This window comes from Schistocerca americana, chromosome 2, assembly GCF_021461395.2.
Source record: "Schistocerca americana isolate TAMUIC-IGC-003095 chromosome 2, iqSchAmer2.1, whole genome shotgun sequence".
Taxonomy (NCBI): domain Eukaryota; kingdom Metazoa; phylum Arthropoda; class Insecta; order Orthoptera; family Acrididae; genus Schistocerca; species Schistocerca americana.
The window spans coordinates 1,114,369,953-1,114,389,312 of record NC_060120.1 but is presented as its reverse complement, the minus strand read 5'-3'; the positions used below and the strand labels follow the sequence as shown (position 1 = coordinate 1,114,389,312).

Genomic DNA, 19,360 nt, shown 5'->3' with positions numbered 1-19,360 from the left:
GTCATGGCATCAGTGTTCTGGGATGCAAAGGGGATTCTGTTTGTAGATTATCTCCCAACTCAGCAAACAATTACTGAAGAATACTATGCTAACCTCATACACAAATTGTAACAAAAGATATGCAAAAAAGGCCAGGTCTGGCAAGAAAAAAAGTCATCTTCCATCAAGACAATGAACGTCTGCACACATGTGCCGTTACCATGGCAAAATTACATGAACTAAGGTATGAATTGATGCCACACCCACCTTATTCTCCTGATATGGCTCCATCAGACTTCCATCTCTTCCCAAAACTGAAAATTTTTCTTGGTGTACAAAGATTCACTTCAAACGAAGTATTGGTAGCCGGAGTTGACAAATATTTTGCAGGCCTGGAGGAAACTCATGTTCAGGATGGTATCAAGGCACTGGAACATCGTTGGACCAAGTGCATTAATCTACAAGGAGACTACACTGAAAAACAAAAGAAGTTTCAGTGATGTAAGTACTTTTTTTCTATTCCATTCCAAGAATTTTTCAGACCACACTTTGCATATTCCGATTACTCCATGAAAGCGTCTCACCATCTAAAAATTTCTTGTGAATTTAAGTTTCAAGCTGTCTAAAGTACTGCTAGTGAAATTATTGATACAATGGCAAATAAAGTTCATGGGGTGGAGTTCTCTAGTCCTTTTTGGTTATATTATTCTGAGTACTATTGCTGCTGCTACAAAAATTTTGGTTGTAACATTTTCCTCAATTTCATCTAACTTTGCTGTAGATTTGAAATATTACTAACACATATACCACTAACACCTTTTGCATCTAACAAGTTACTGCTATATACTGATTCACTGAATTTCAAATTAATACTGTCACTTTCACTTTTAATCATAGAAAGTAAGGTTTTAAGCCCCTTTCATTTCTCTCTCATACATTGATCAGTTTGTTTCCTACCTTCTCAGCTTTATTTTCTGCAGAACTAATACACTCTGTATTTGCATGCATTTTGAACTCATTTAAATCCACTTCTAAGTCTTCAGTTATTTCTATAGCTTTCTCTACCTAAACTTTGACATAATCTAAATCTTTTATGATACATTTTAGTGCTTGACTTTACCTCTCTAAGTTTTTACCCAGATGGTCTAATTTTTTGCCTAATTTCTCTGTGTTTTTCAAATTTTTTCTCAATCTGTCTGTCTAGCTTCTGATTCAGATCCAGATTCTTTATTGGTCATTCAGCATTATTACATGCAATAGGCTTCATCAGTTCACTTAACCTATTAATTTTACAAAATAAATTTTTACATATTTAAGTTGTTATTGGGCATTTCTAAAAATTCTTCTAATGAATAGAATGGATTAGTTAACAAGAAGTTATGTACGTTTTCTTTAAATAACTTGTCAGGCTTGATTGACTCATTTTTGGACAATTTGTTATATATCTTAATTGCCATATACTTATGACTATTGTTAGTTTTAGCTAATCTATTTTGTGGCAACAGCAGAGAAGTACAGGTTCTTGTATAGTAGTCATGCCTTTGATTTGTTACATTTAAATTAGGTTAGTTACCAAGTATGTAGTTAACACTGTCAAGAATATATAAATTAATAACCGTTAAAATTCTATATTTAATGAACAATGGTTTACAATGTGTTCTACTATCGACCTTAGCCATTACTCTGATTGCTTTCTTCTGGATCACCATAATTTCATTTATTTTTCTGCTGTTTCCCAAGAGTATTAACCCATACCTTAAAACAGATTGAAAAAAGCCAAAGTACGCTGTACTTACGTACTCAAATATCACACAACACATCAGTCTATTCAACAAATATATAACTCTTGACAACCTAACCACTATGTGATCAACATAAGAGTTCCATGTTATACTGTTGTCAAGTACGATACCTAAAAACTTTGCCTTTTGTTTTTCTATTTTTGTAGTCTTTGATAGACTGAACCACATATTCTGGGTCTTTTCCTCATTTAATAGCAGAACATTTGCATTAAACCATGATGTTGCATTTTCTTTTGCCAATTTCATACCACTTACAAGGTTATTAAGTACACGGTTTACAGATAGAAAAGTTGTATCATCTGCATACATCTTAACATCTATATTTCCTGGTAAGTCATTTATATGTACAAGGAAAAGAAGTGGTCCCAATTTAGATCCCTGTGGCACTCCGTGTTGAACCTCGAGAATGTTTGACAGATGGCTTCCTGAATTCACCACCTGTTTCCTTTTATTGAGGTATGATTTGATGAGTTTTAAACTTTTATCACATATTCCATAGTACTCAAGTTCAGAGAGCAAAAGTGAGTGGTCAACACAGTCAAAAGCTTTTCTCAGATCACACGAGGTTACCTGCGTGTGCGCATGGTCCTCGAATGCTGCTATAATGTCTCTGACTATGAGCTCTATGACATGTATAGCTGACATTCCTTTTCTGTAACCAAACTGTGATGCACTTAACATACCATTTAGTTCTAGGTACTCATACATCTGCTGATATATTATGCCTTCAAAGACTTTTCCTAGTAATTGAATAAGTGAAATTGGTCTGTAGTTTGCAGGATCTGATTTGACACTCTTCTTAAAGACTGGAGTTACCTTGGATAGTTTTGAGAGGTTCAGGAAAAAACCCTTCTATGACACACAGGTTTATAGAATATGTTAATTGTGCTGCAATGTAATGAATGATTTCTTTCAATAGATCTTTTGACATATTAAAAATATCTGTACTGTATGAATTTTTCATTTCTTTGACTATTTTAAGAACTTCATGTTGGTGTACCTCTTTAAAGTGTTTCAAGGATGATCTGGCCCTATTATGATTCAGGTTTGCTCTCTTAAGATAATCTATACATGCTACATTGGGTTTATTGATCAACTTTTTGATATCATCAGCACAGCTTACAAAATATTTATTGAATGTATCTGCTGGTATTGGGGCTGTCTTGTTAAAGTTTCTGACTTCACCTTTAACAGTATTAATTACTGACCAGGCTTTTTGCATTGGTTTTTATTATTTTTTATGAGATTTGTGTTGTATCTGTGTTTTGCCAATTGTAACTCTTTCTTATACAGGTTCTTAGTGGTTTTTTCAAGATCCTTAATTTCTTTACAATTGTTTACTTTGGCAAGGCACTTCAACAGCAGTAGCTTATTTTTTAGATTCTCCAGTTCTTTGGTGTACCAAAATTTACTCTTTCTCATTTTGTTTATCTGATTTCTCCCCAATGAGTGAAAAAAAAACGTATTAAAACTATTTCCTTATGACTTAAGCCTTGACTTGGTGATCAGATTATGTCTTAATCTCCACCTACTGTTTCCCCTTTTGACTGTATATCAATTTGCCACCTCCTCTACTTCTTTCTTGTCTGCCCTACTTAATCGGGCAGGTACATTAGAAAATTATGGGAATTAGTGAAATTCGGTGGCAGGAGGAACAATACTTCTGGTCAGGTGAATACAGGGTTATAAATATAAAATCAAATAGGGGTAATTCAGGAGTTGGTTTAATACCGAATAAAAAAATATGAACACAGATAAGTTACCATGAACAGCATAGTGAATGCATTATTGTAGCCAAGATCGACACGAACCCATGCCTACCACAGTAGTACAAGTTTATATGCCAACTAGCTCCGCAGATCGTGAAGAGATTGAAGAAATGTATGATGCAATAAAAGAAATTATTCAGACAGTTAAGGGAGATGAAGATTTAATAGTCATGGGGGACAGGAATTTGGTCCTAGGAAAAGGAATAGAAGGAAAAGTGGTAGAAGAATATGGACTGGGGGTAAGGAATGACAGAGGAAGCTGCCTGGTAGAATTTTAGTACAGAGCATAACTTAATCATAGCTAACACTTGGTTTAAAATTCATGAAAGAAAGGTTGCATATGTGGAAGAAGCCTGGAGACACTGGAAAGTTTCAGATAGATTATATAATGGTAAGACAGAGATTTGAATCAGGTTTTAAATTGTAAGACATTTCCAGGGGCAGAAGTTGACTCTGACCACAATTTATTGGTTATGAACTGTAGATTAAACTGAAGAAATTGCGAAAAGGTAGCAATTTAAGGAATTGAGACCTGGATAAAATAAAAGAAGCAGAGGCTGTAGAGAGTTTCAGAGAGAGCATTAGGGAACGATTGACAGGAATGGAGGAAAGAAATGCAGTGGAAGAAGAATGGGTAGCTTTGAGGGATGAAATAGTGAAGGCAGCAGACGATCAAGTAGGTAAAAAGGCAAGGACTAGTAGAAATCCTTGGGTAACAGAAGAGATATTGAATTTAATTGATGAAAGAAGAAAATATAAAAATACAGTAAATGAAGCAGGCAAAAAGGAGTGCAAACATTTCAAAAATGAGATCAACAGGAAGTGCAAAATGGGTAAGCAGGAATGGCTTGAGAACAAATGTAAGGATGTAGAAGCATATATCACTAGGGGTAAGATAGATGCTGGCTACAGGAAATTTAAAGAGACCATTGGATAAAAGAGAACCACCTTTATGAATATCAAGAACTCAAATGGAAAACCAGTCCTAAGCAAAGAAGGGAAACCAAGAAGGTTGAAGGAGTATATACAGTGTCTATACAAGGGGAATATACTTGAGGGAAATATTGTGGAAACGAAGAGGATGTTGATAAGGATGAAATAGGAGATATGATACTGTGCAAAGAATTTGACAGAGCATTGAAAGACCAAAGTTGAAACAAGACCCCTGTAGGAGACAACATACCATTAGAACTACTGACAGCCTCAGGAGAGCCAGCCATAACAAAACTCTACCATCTGATGAGCAAGATGTATGAGACAGGCGAAATACCCTCAGACTTCAAGAATAATATAATAATTCCAATCCCAAAGAAAGCAGGTGTTGATAGATGTGAAAATTACTGAACTATGAGTTTAATAAGTCATGGCTGTAAAATACTAATAGGAATTATTTAGAGATGAATGGAAAAACTGGTAGAAGCTGACCTTGTGGAAGATCAGTTTGGATTCCATAGAAAGGTTGGAACACATGAGGAAATACTGACCCTATGACTCATCTTAGAACATAGGTTAAGGAAAGACAAATCTACGTTTCTAGCATTTGTAGGCTTAGAGAAAGCTTTTGACAATGTTGACTGGAATACTCTCTTCCAAATTCTGAAGGTGGCAGGGATAAAATACAGGGAGCAAAAGGCTATTTACAGTTTGTACAGAATCCAGATGGCAGTTATCTGAGTTGAGGGGCATGAAAGGGAAGCAGTTGTTGAGAAGGGACTGAGACAGTTATTCAATTTATATATTGAGTAAGCAGTAAAGGTAGCAAAATAAAAATTTGGAATAGAAATTAAATTCCATGGAGAAGAAATAAAAACTTTGAAGTTTGCTGATGACATTGTAACTCTGGGAGAGACAGCAAACGACCTGGAAGAGAAGCTGAATGGAATGGATAGTGTCTTGAAAGGAGGATAGAAGATGAACATCAACAAGAGTAAAATGAGGATAAAGAAATGTAATTGATTTAAATCAGATGATGCTGAGGGAATTAGGTTAGGAAATGAGTCACTTAAAGTGGTAGATGAGTTTTGCTATTTGGGGGGAAAATAACTAATGATTGTCGAAGTAGAGAGGATATAAAATGTAGACTGGCAATGGCAAGGAAAGCATTTCTGAAGAAGAGAAATTTCTTGACATTAAGTACAGACTTAAGCATCAGGAAGTCCTTTCTGAAAGTATTTGTATGGAGTGTGGCCATGTATGGAAGTGAAACTGGACAATAAGTGGTTTAGACAAGAAGAGACTAGAAGCTTTCAAAATTTGTTGCTACAGAAGAATGCTGAAGATTAGATGGCTAGATCACATGACTAACGAAGATGTACTGAAGAGAATTGGGGAGAAGAGGAATGTGGGACACAACTTGAGTAGAGGAAGGAATTGGTTGGTAGGACACATTCTGAGGCATCAAGGAATCATCAATTTAGTACTGGAGGGAAGTGTGGAGGGTAAAAATTGTAGGGGGAGACCAAGAGATAAAAATACTAAGCAGATTCAGAAGGATGTAGGTTGCAGTAGTTACTCAGAAATGAAGGAGCTTGCACAGGATAGAGTAGCTTGGAGAGTTGCATCCAACTGTCTGTGCACTGAAGACCACCACAACAACAACAACAACTACAACAACAACACCAAAGAAATGTAGATGTTTTGGTATTAAAATTTTCATTCTTCGAGACACTCTAAGTAATTATATTTTAGATTATATTGTTTACACTGGTGCCATCATGGAAATAGAACATGGAAATTCTGTCTGGGGAAAATCAGGCGATGTTGTGAGTTTGTTATTGCCATACCTCAACAAGGGACTTTCCATTTGTTTAGACAAATGGTACTCAAGCCCCAACTTATTCATATGGCTTCATAGGAAGTGTACCAATGCCATTGAAACAGTGCACAAAAGCTGGAAATATTTGACACTGTTGCTTAATAAATTGAGAAAAGAGGAAATACAGTTTAAGTTCTGTGGAACATTGTTGGCTCTAAAACAGATGGACAACAAAGAAGTCTGGATGCTTTAAACCATAAATAGCACAGATTCTGTTGAAACCAAGAAGAAGGAATATGAACAGGCCAAAATAAACTGAAAACGACTTGTCTAGTGAGCTACAGTAAGTCAGTGGATGCTGGCAATAACGTAGACATGATGCTGAGTTCTGTAAAATGCATTCAAAAGACTATTAAGTGGTACACAAAGTTTGGGTGCTGAATTAATACATGACACATGCAAAGAGAAAATGGTGAACAGGAAACAAGATAGACTTTTACTGTCAAATTTTTGTTACAGAAGGAAGTTTAGGCTTTAATTACAAATGAGTCAATAGGCACATCACAAATTGAGTTACAAAAGTCTTTCTTATTTGAGACAATTTGTTTTTGAAGTTCAATAATCATTATTTATTTAAGATTAGAGTAAGAATTGTTCATCCAAGTTTTGCGTATCTTTCTTAAGAAATGCTCATTTATAAAACTGTGTACCTTGAAATGTGTATGTCTGATGTTAATGATATTATATTGCATAATAGACAAGTATAATGATAGCGCAAATCTCAAGTTACAGAGTTTTTAAATTACAAATACAAAAGTTTTTGTGATTTTCTCCATTCAGGAGAAATGTGTAACAAAGTGTGAGGTAGCTGTAACAGTCTCTTTTGTGGCTATCAGAAAATGCAACCAATGTGACCTTATATTGTGACATTGATTTTATAAAGCATATTATTGAAGAGTAGCTCTAAGCTCATTGGCACCTACGATTCACTGATAGTGGTCTGTTCCCTGCCATAGCCTGCAGTGGTTGTCAGCTGATTTAGTCACCCACTGGTGAGGAGCACAACACTTTGGCCACATCAGCCAGCTGGCCAGGCAGGACACTCAGACTTTGCAGCCACAAAAAGGATAAATCAAGGAAGTTAAAACTGCTTGATCCCTTCACAGACTTCATGAAAATGTATAGAAAGGAAAATCTGTGCACAAATGCTTATCTGTGTGGTCTGTTGCAGTTCCCTATTAGGCTGTTTGTGATATTCATAGTTCTCCTTCACTCACAGTACACTTCAAATTATTATGGTCAGTCATAGGCACTATATGTCTGCAAACATGTATATCAGAAACAGTTGTCTCCTTGGTTCAATGAACCAGGGTGATTGCTACACTTATACTAAAAAAATTCTCCTTGTCTTCACCTCTGCATCATGTTAAGAGTTATTTATCTAACTCATGCTCACTAATCCACAAGTCCTGTGCATAAACTGCCCTTTCATACTGTCCAAACAAAGGAAAACCCAGATTGGAATATGAACAAGTATGAAAAGGACAGCTTGCTGTTCAGTCTAAAGATGACACGTTGTTTCAGCCAGGCAGAACAAAAATACTGCTACAAACTATGCTTGCAGCCAAAGACTTGTTCAGAAAAAAAGGAAAATGCACACACATTCACAAAAGCGAGTCATTCACATGTGACCACTATCTCCAATCACTGTGGCTAGACTGCAACTCTTTCATTGAATAAACACAGCAATTGCTGCTTTTGTTCAATGCAAGAGTTGAAGGGCAGCCAGAGAAGCAAGAGATAGCAATCATTTGTGTTTGATGTGTGCCTGCTTGTGTGAATGTGTCTATTGCTTCTCATTCATATTCATAAATCAAGGTTTCTCTGATCACACTCTTACCTCCCACTTCATAATACTGAACACTCATAACATAAACCCTCCAAAAAAACCAACCTAATGCTCCCTGTATGAACATTACTTCATGGAAGTCAGAATTATCCATTCACCCAGTGTGCTGTAAAAGACCTGGCCAAACAGTTGCGTGACAATAGCTTCCATGATTATTTCACTTTGTGTATGAGTATCAGTAATACTAATATCTTTTAATTCAATGTAAAAGTATTTTGTATAGTTTCAGTATTGGAATGTAATAAACATCAAACTTCAAGTACACAAATTACTACACGCACGTTGGAACTATCCATCCACTCATTGTACTTCAAGAGGCCTGGTCAGAAAATTCAATGTAAAAGTGCTTGGTACAGATTTCATATTCTACTGTAATATTTTTTGCCATTACGAATGTAAACTGTTATTTTCATTATTTTCTTTTCATCATAATGTAGATATTTGCTTTGAATTTAAACTAGGAAAAATATCTCTGCTGTATGAACAAGGTTCTGAAATGCTTGCTAACTTATGATTGGCTCCGTCTTTTAGTGCAGCTGAGACATGAGAGAGGAATTCCCTTTTAGAAGCCTAGTGAGTCAATGCTGTTCTAAATGTTGAGTTGCAAAATCTGATAATTCACTTTTTAAAAAATTTTTAGAACTGGAACTAGAGTGTAAGTTATGTCAAGCTAAATGCTGTGATGCTGTTTTTTGTGAAAACATCAGAGCAATTTCCATAAAATGTTCCCTACTTAGCAGAGCAGACCAATTAAGTGTTAAATTTATGAGCTTTACATATATTCATATTGGACCATAAATACATGCTTTATTAAGCTGATTAATGCTTCTCAGTTTATACATGTATTTTATGAAAGTGTGTGCCCCTATTAAAACATCATGAAACTGCACTAATGATAGTATAAAGTGATATAGAGTTAGCAGCTTCCTTTCTTTGTGATTGTATTGCTTGTCTTCATTAACTAATCTTGTTAATCCTAACCTCATATTGATTAACTCTGCTATGTTTACTGCCTAAAATGCAGGAAAGTTGATGCTTGTATTTTCCATGCACAAAAACATAATGATACTCATTCATGTACCATAGAAAAGGAGGCTTGTTTAATATAAATATACTGCCTTCTACTCACTGCATTATGAATTTTATTTCCTAACATAGTGATAGAAATTTACATCCCCAAATAGATGAACACGGTTATGATAAATATGTGACTGCACTACTTATTGAAAGCAATATTAAATACAAGTGATGAAATTAATGAATTTTATTATCAGGTCAGCTGTCTCAGTTTACATATTTTGTAGCAATCAGTGACTGTTGTGTGATTCAAGACTATCATTATTGACTTTCTGTTTGTATTCTGCAGATGTGCATTACTGAGAATAACGAGTTACTGATCACCTGCTCTACAGATGGAATGCTCTGCTTGTGGTCAATTGCTCCATCCCGTAGAAAGAAATCAGCTGCAATGCTAAGTGCTTTATATTTTGAATACATACTTGTGAATAAAGGACATCTGGAAGAACTGACAAACTCTATTGCAGAATTAAATCAGAGAATTGGCGTACTTGAAAAAGAATATGACTATCAAACACAACAGAATGAAGCAAAGTTTACTGAAGAATTGAAGGAGATAGTCAGTAGTTACCAAGAGTTCATGGAAAATATGAGAGAACAGTCAGAGGTCTGATTAATGACATAATCTGTCTAAACCTGTATTTCCTTCTTTAATACTGTCATCCTGTTGTGGAAGCAGCTTACTTAAACACCTGATTAATTCTATTTTGTATGTCTAATTTGATAACAGAGAGTGGCAACAGATCATGCTCAGGAACTGATGAGCTTCAAGGATGATATTGCGAAGAAGAAGTCATACTATGAAATAGAAGTACAGAATTTTGAACTGAATTTTGAGGCCAAATTAATAGAAAAATATAACAAATATCAGGCCCAAGGAGACAAAATGGCAAGGACAAAGGCTAAATATGAGAAGTATGTAATCTGTTATTTTTATTTTATCTATCTATAAATTTTACATAGGAAGAATAAATTCACCAATTAAAGTTTTTCCTCCCCTCCAATACTTACCTGCAATATTATCTAGAAATTAGTCACTATCTGTATATTTAGCTATAATGTAATGATTATAATGAATAATTATAAAAAAAGGATCAGCTTCACTAACTTCCATGTCAAAAACAGTGTCACCTACTAACACTGAATGCCTCTAACTTGATACTCTTTTTCTTTAGTTAGCCTGGGTGTGTGAATGACTATTTACTTCTATTCAGGGATTATTTTATTTCACTAAATGATTTAACTATTGACATGTTTTGTAACAAGACAACACTTTATGATAACAAGTGCTGTGATGAAAAAAAAAGAAGAAATAGAAAAAACTTGGACTTGGCTTATAAAACAGGTGATGACCTGGTCTCATGGCACCAATGAGCACTCTATCAGGGTGTTCTCTTATCAAGCTCAGTCACGACTTAATATAATTGTGAGGTTGATAAATGTTGTGATGGAAATAGTACTGATGGCAGCTGAATTGTGTTGGTATCAGTTGGGGATACTGACAGGGGGAGTTTCACAATGTGTGGTTTACCCCTAAACAGGACTGAAGAGATAAGATTGATCTATCTGATTTGTGACATATAGGAGGAGAATCTGAGAGCACACATGCTGAGTTGTCACTGGTAGGAGAAGTCTATCCAGACAACACATTCCCATGCCTAAATATCTATTTATTTAGTCCTTCTAATTCTACATCTATAGAATATATATACAAGGATATTGGACATGGTTAGGTCTATACAAGATAAAATACAGTTCGTGTTGCATTCCCAAGGACTAGATATTTAAGTAATTTAGTAAAGAGTCATGTATACAACAAACATTAGAGTGAACATTAAAGGAGAATATTCATAACGCATCTTTATTTTTGTTGTTTGGTTTCTAGGTACTCTGTCACATTGTAAAAGCAACGATCAGTTAAATGTGCCTTTAGTTCAGCCTTAAAACAACTGAGTTTACTTACTGATTTAATATGGGTAGGCAGATTATTGTAAACTTTTATCCCAGTATGTAGAGTGCCTTTTTGGCACAATGATGTTCTCACCTGTTTGGTATGAAGATCACATTTTTGTCTTGTATTGTATACATGTATATCTTCATTCTTTAATAAGATATCTGGGTGTCTATCAATATATTGTTTGATGAAAACTGACGTTTTGTAGATAAAAATGCAAGGAAGGGGAAGAACTGACAGTTTTTTGAATATGGGTCTGCATGATTTCCTATTGTTTTTTTGAATATGGGTCTGCATGATTTCCTATTGTTTACCCCTTAAATAATTCTTAATATTATCTTTTGCATCCTGAAAAGTTTAATATTTGTTGTTGCATTGCCCCAGAAGATTATGCCATAATTAATTACAGAATGCACATAGGAGTAGTATACATTTAACAGGCTGGCTTTGCTGCAACACGTTTTTAAGATCTTTATCATGTAGCAGGTTTTGCTTAGTTTTCTTTGCAAGTATTCAATGTGTACCTCCCATTATTTGTTGTTCTAGAGCCAAGGTCCCAGAAATTTTGTGCTGTCAACACTTTCAAGAACTCTGTCCCTTAGTTCTATTTGCATGTTTGGATGTTACCTTCCTTTTCTTTGTTTATAATTAGCTTGTTATAGCTGAAACACTGTTCTATACTGTTCATTGTTTGGATAGCAGAGTCTTATAGTTTTTCTTCTGTTTACCACTAATAAGGAAGCTTGTATTGTCTGCAAATTGGAGGGTAGTTTGGCAAAGCTTGTTGTACATAAGTTCATTGACATAGAGGAGAAACAGAGTGGGTCCCAAAACTGATTCTTGAAGCGTGCCATATTTCACGTTTTCACATCCTGAATAGTAGTAGCTGATTTCATTATGGTCAGTATATTGCACTTCAACCACCTGTTTGCTACCACATAGATATGTCCTGAGCCACTCATTGGATTGATTGATTCTGATTGGTCAATCTTCTGCAGTAGGGCATTATGGTCAATGATGTAGAAAGCTTTGGATAAATCAAGATATATGCCCATCACAAACTCACTCACATCCAGTTTAACATAGATTTCATTAAAATATTCAAATATTGCACATTCAGTTGAATAGCCTTTCCTCAAACCATTCTGTGAAGAAGAGAGAATTTTATGTTTATTTAGGAAACCAGACAATCTCTTACAAAACTTTTTTTCTAAAATTTGTGAAAATACAGGCAGTAGGGCTATTGGTCCATGGTTTGAAACATCTTCTGGATTTCCAGTTTTGAGCAGTGGTTTCAGTTTTGCTGTTTTTAAACATGAAGGGAAGGTTTCTGATGCCAGTGAGATGTTGCACAAGTGCGTCAGTTCAGCTAAGGCAAGAAAGTATTTTTTTTTTTTTTTTCACAATAAAGGATGGCAGCCAAAACAGTTGCAGGATAGAATTGTTTTATTAAAATTCTTGACCAAGGTTTCGGTACATATAAATATACCTTCATCAGAAGTACATTTCTAAAATTACATCATGCACTGGAGAATAATGAAACAATTATGCCAAAAGGCGTCGTCAGTAATTAAAATATCATCTCTATTTGTACGACATGTGTAATGGGCACAGGATCAAAGCTTTGATCCTGTGCCCATTACACATGTCGTACAAATAGAGATGATATTTTAATTACTGACGACGCCTTTTGGCATAATTGTTTCATTATTCTCCAGTGCATGATGTAATTTTAGAAATGTACTTCTGATGAAGGTATATTTATATGTACCGAAACCTTGGTCAAGAATTTTAATAAAACAATTCTATCCTGCAACTGTTTTGGCTGCCATCCTTTATTGTGAAGAATTTTAACAGTTGCTGCTGCAGCCATGTTTAAAATCTTGAAAGTATTTTTTAATAATCACATCTGGTATTCCATCAATTCCACATGAGTACCCTGTTTTCAAGGTTTTTATAACTGAAGTGGGAGAATACAAGGTCTACCTGTCAGGAGTCAAAGCAGGAATAGCGCAATGGGGTGTAGGGCTTTACATTACAAAAGAAATGGAACCCAGCGTAGTTGCAATAAGGTACGTAAACCAATGACTGATGTGGATAGATTTGACAGTGTCTAGCAAGAAAATTAGGATTGTGTCAGTATATTCGCATTGTGAAGGGACAGATCAAGATAAGATGGATAGTTTTTATGAGGCACTCAGTGATGTAGTTGTTAGAGTAAAGGACAAGGACAGTGTTCTGCTCATGGGTGATTTTAACGCCAGGATTGGAAATCGAACAGAAGGGTATGAAAAGGTTATGGGTAAATTTGGAGAGGATATGGAGGCTAACAGGAACGGGAAACAACTCTTGGATTTCTGTGCCAGTACGGGCTTAGTAATCACAAACTCCTTTTTTAAACATAAGAACATTCACCGGTATACTTGGGAAGGCAGGGGAACCAGATCTGTCATCGACTATATAATAATAGATCAGGAATTCAGGAAGGCTGTGAGGGACACACGTGTATTCAGGGGATTCTTTGATGACACTGATCATTATTTAATCTGCAGTGAAATTGGGATTGTGAGGCCGAAAGTGCAGGAGGTCAGGTCCATATGTAGGAGGATAAGAGTGAAGAAACTTCAGGATAAGGAAATCAGGCACAAGTACACAACAGCGATCTCAGAAAGGTACCAGTTAGTTGAATGTAGTCAATTACAGTCAATGGAAAAGGAATCCACAAGGTACAGGGACACAGTACTAGAAGTGGCTAAAGAATGTCTTGGAACAGTAGTGTGTAAAAGTAGGATGAAGCAAACAGCTTGGTGGAATGACACAGTCAAGGCAGCCTGTAAAAGGAAAAAGAAGGCGTATCAAAAATGGCTACATACTAGAACTCAGGTAGACAGGAGAAAGTTATGTTGAAGAAAGAAACAAAGCCAAACAGATAATTGCGGCATCCAAGAAGAAATCTTGGGAAGACTTTGGAAACAGGTTGGAGACTATGGGTCAAGCTCCTGGACAACCATTCTGGAGTGTAATTAGCAGTCTTCAAAAGGGAGGTAAGAAGGAAATGACAAGTATTTTGGACAGGTCAGGAAAACTGCTGGTGAATCCTATGGATGCCTTGGGCAGATGGACGGAATATTTTGAAGAGTTGCTCAATGTAGGTGAAAATACGATCAGTAATGTTTCAGATTTCGAGGTACAATGGGATAGGAATGATGATGGAAATAGGATCACATTTGAGGAAGTTGAGAAAATGGTCAATAGATTGCAGTGCAATAAAGCAGCTTGGGTGGATGAAATTAAGTTGGAACTCATCAAATACAGTGGAATGTCAGATCTTAAATGGCTACACAGGATAATTGAAATGGCCTGGTAGTCGGGACAGGTTCCATCAGACTGGACAAAAGCAGCAATCACACCAATCTTTAAACATGGAAACAGAAAAGATTGTAACAACTACAGAGGTATCTCTTTAATCAGCGTTGTGGGTAAAATCTTCTCAGGTATTGTTGAAAGGAAAGTGCGAGTATTAGTTGAGGACCAATTGGATGAAAATCAGTATGGGTTTAGGCATCTTAGAGGTTGTCAGGACCAGATCTTTAGCTTACGGCAAATAATGGAGAAGTGTTATGAGTGGAACAGGGAATTGTATCTATGCTTTTTAGATCTAGAAAAGGCATATGACCGGGTTCCAAGGAGGAAGTTATTGTCTGTTCTACGAGATTATGGAATAGGAGGCAAACTTTTGCAAGCAATTAAAGGTCTTTACATGGATAGTCAGGCAGCAGTTAGAGTTGACAGTAAATTGAGTTCATGGTTCAGAGTAGTTTCAGGGGTAAGACAAGGCTGCAACCTGTCTCCACTGTTGTTCATATTATTTATGGATCATATGTTGAAAACAATAGTTTGGCTGGGTGAGATTAAGATATGTGAACACAAAATAAGCAGTCTTGCATATGCGGATGACTTAGTTGGGATGGCAGATTTGATTGAAAGTTTGCAAAGTAATATTTCAAAGCTAGATCAGAAATGTAAGGACTATGGTATGAAGATTAGCATCTTCAAAACGAAAGTAATGTCAGTGGGAAAGAGACATAAACGGATTGAGTGCCAAATAGGAGGAACAAATTTAGAACAGGTGGAGGTTTCAAGTACTTAGGATGCATATTCTCACAGGATGGCAACATAGTGAAAGAACTGGAAGCGAGGTGTAGCAAAGCTAATGCAGTGAGCGCTCAGCTATGATCTACTCTCTTCTGCAAGAAGGAAGTCAGTACCAAGACTAAGTTATCTGTGCACCGTTCAATCTTTCGACCAACTTTGTTGTATGGGAGCGAAAGCTGGGTGGATTCAGGTTACCTTATCAACAAGGTTGAGGTTACGGATATGAAAGTAGCTAGGATGATTGCAGGTACTAGTAGATGGGAACAATGGCAGGAGGGTGTCCACAATGAGGAAATCAAAGAAAAACTGGGAATGAACTCTATAGATGTAGCAGTCAGGGGGAACAGGCTTAGATGGTGGGGTCATGTTAGACGCATGGGAGAAGCAAGGTTACCCAAGAGACTCATGGGTTCAGCAGTAGAGGGTAGGAGGAGTTGGGGCTCACCAAGGAGAAGGTACCTGGATTCGGTTAAGAATGATTTTGAAGTAATAGGTTTAACATCTGAGGAGGCACCAATGTTAGCACTGAATAGGGGATCATGCAGGAATTTTATATGGGGGCTATGCTCCAGACTGAACGCTGAAAGGCATAATCAGTCTTAAATGATGATGATGATGATGATAAAATTTCTTCAGTATTTGTGGGTGAAAGGAACAATGTGTAGACACATTTCTCATGCTATTGGAAGATGTCGGTGATATTTTGTTGTGTTCTTCTAGTCCACTCACCAACTGTGCACCTATGTTTGCAAAATATCTGTTGAAGGTCTCTGCAATTTTTTTGGGCAAAAAATCATTTGTCCTTCATAAGGTAAGTTTATATTTTTATATTTTTTTGGTTTCACTTGTTGTTTGATTATTTTATAACTTCCTATATAGCGTTGGATTTGTTTTTTTAAATTTTCAGTGTATTTGTCATTTGCTATTGTTTTAGTTTTCCTAATGACACTTTTGAGGATCCTCTTGTAATTCTTCAGGTACAAATAAAATTCATGAGGCATATTCTGTGTCTTTGCTATATTGTGTAATCTTCTTTTCTCTGTACAAGAGATTCTAATACTTGTTGTAATCCATTTGTTCTTTCTGAAGTTAGGTTAACATTTTTGTTTTTTTAATGGAAATGCAGCTTCAAAGTATGACATGAAGGTTTCCATGAATTTTTCAAAGATTTTTGGCATTTTTGCAGGTATACACTTCATACCAGATTTCTTCACTTAGTCTCTGCATAAAAACATTCATTTGTTTGTTAGTGAATTTTCTTGTTCCTTTTACAAGTTCCTCTTTCCCATTTGTTTTGCTTGGGGTGTGTAAAGCAATAAACTGTGCATAGTGATCACTGAAGCCAGTATTAAGATTTCTGGCACAGAAATTGTTATTTACATTTGTGTTTATTAATATCTGATCAATTTTTGATCTTGCTGTAGGTGTAACTCTTGTAGGAGAATCTATGGTGGCTTTTATGTCATATGTTTCCTGTAGGACCATTAAGCTTAGCTGGTCTTTTGAGATTTCTTGAAAATCAATATTATGTATTTAAAGCTGCTTCTAGTTGATGACAGAAATCCCATCAGCACTCCTATAAACACAGATGATTATTTATGTCTTAATCAGTTTAAAATCTTTTGCACTATGCTCCCACAGATCAATCTGTGACTCACAAAAAGGAAAACTTAGTAGATGTCATAAAGAAAAAGAAATCAGTCTGTTAAGTAACACTGAATATTTCATAAACTTCACAGTGTTTCATCAAAACATGCAATCAATGAACTACAAAGTACAGGAACTTGAAGTTGAACTAAAGCCCACCATGAAATTTATAGAAACTCAAATTTTACATTTGAAACATATTATTAAATATACTTAATTAAAGTAAAAGTGTACCAGTACATCTTTGGATGTAGAAAATTTAGCTCTGCATGGTGGTGAACTGGATTGTTGTAAAGATTAACCTTTCATATTTTGAAACTCTGGAATTCGTTGACAACAATGATTTTGAATCAAGATGTTTCTTGAACTAAACACGTTTAAGAGAAGATAAGCCATAAGATAAATGAGGACTTCCAAACAAGTTATGTCTGTTCTGAAGTAAATAATTATTGGTAGATTCAGATTTTTAAGTTCATATGGTCTTCCTGAATCTCAAAATTCACATATTTCCTTAAAGAAAATGTATCTGGATGAAATACTTATACAGTTATCATCAGACAGATAAAAATTATGCTGTCAGTGATAAACTTTGGAAAAATAAAATAGAGAAATGCTATTATGCTTGAAATAGTATACAACAATTAGAGTTTCCCCACCTTGCTTTGTTTTTGTGAATTGTGATTTACTTGTCTCATAACATACAGATGATAATAATTTAGTTAGAGTATAGGAGATGTGTCATAATAGGGTAATACATCTTCACTGATATAAAACTACATTTCATAGGACAGAGCAGTAGTTTAACATTAATGTAATATTTTTATGAAAAGATATATACATTTCCACAACTACATCCTGCTCAAATATTCAATGCATCCTTCATGAAATCTTTGACTAAGTAATAGCATTACTGCAGTGCAGTATCATGTAGTTTTCTTTTAGTGAATCTAGCTTTATACTCTGGATGTTCTTGCTTTTCACTGTTTTGCAAATTTTCTTTCTCATACACTGTGGAGTCAGAGTATATAAATTTAAACAATGAGTAGGGAATGTAAAATTATCTTTATTTGTCTTATGATATGAGTGATCAAAATAGTTGTCTTGAATAACTGTAAATTGCACATATATATATATATATATATATATATATATATATATATATATATATATATGTGAACCATAGATCCTTACCGTTGGTGGGGAGGCTTGCGTGCCTCAGCGATACAGATGGCCGTATCATAGGTGCAACCACAACGGAGGGGTATCTGTTGAGAGGCTAGACAAACGTGTGGTTCCTGAAGAGGGGCTACAGCCTTTTCAGTAGTTGCAGGGGCAACAGTCTGGATCATTGACTGATCTGGCCAAGGGAATGAAGATTTACTGTATGGTTAAATGATGATGGCGTCCTCTTGGGTAAAATATTCTGGAGGTAAAATAGTCCCCCATTTGGATCTCCGGGTGGGGCCTACTCAAGAGGACATAATTATCAGGAAAAAGAAAACTGGCGTTCTACGGATCCGAGTGTGGAATGTCAGATCCCTTAATCGGACAGGTAGGTTAGAAAATTTAAAAAGAGAAATGGATAGGTTAAAGTTAGATATAGTGAGAATTAGTGAAGTTTGGTGGCAGGAGGAACAACACTTTTGGTCAAGTGAATACAGGGTTATAAACACAAAATCAAATAGGGGTAATGCTGGAGTAGGTTTAATAATGAATAAAAAAATAGGAGTGCGCGTAAGCTACTACAAACAGCATAGTGAACGCATTATTGTGGCCAAGATAGACACAAAGCCCACACCTACTACAAGTAGTACAAGTTTATATGCCAACTAGCTCTGCAGATGAGGAAGAAATTGATGAAATGTATAATGAGATAAAAGAAATTATTCAGGAAGTGAAGGGAGACGAAAATTTAATAGTCATGAGTGACTGGAATTCGAGAGTAGGAAAATGGAGAGAAGGAAACATATTAGGGGAATATGGATTGGGGCTAAGAAATGAAAGAGGAAGGCACCTGGTAGAGTTTTGCACAGAATAAATCATAGCTAACACTTGGTTCAAGAATCAAGAAAGAAGGTTGTATACGTGGAAAAATCCTGGAGATACTAGAAGGTATCAGATAGATTATATAATGGTAAGACAAATGTCATTGGCGAACCTCAATGTTTTTATTTCTTCTCCGCGGATTTTAATACCTACTCCAAACTTTTCTTTTGTTTCCTTTACTGCTTGCTCAGTATACAGATTGAATAACATCGGGGATAGGCTACAACCCTGTCTCACTCCATTCCCAACCGCTGCTTCCCTTTCATG

The 19,360-nt window shown here is 35.7% G+C and overlaps 1 protein-coding gene across 1 annotated transcript in view; it reads left to right on the top strand.

Annotated features, from left to right (window-relative positions):
- Positions 1-19,360, top strand: part of LOC124594714 (cilia- and flagella-associated protein 57) — a 287,883-nt gene that overhangs the window by 160,459 nt on the left and 108,064 nt on the right. The window contains exons 9-10 of the mRNA XM_047133082.1: positions 9,581-9,898; positions 10,022-10,206. Coding sequence (XP_046989038.1) covers positions 9,581-9,898; positions 10,022-10,206 — 503 coding nt within the window. The remainder of the gene's footprint in view (positions 1-9,580; positions 9,899-10,021; positions 10,207-19,360) is intronic.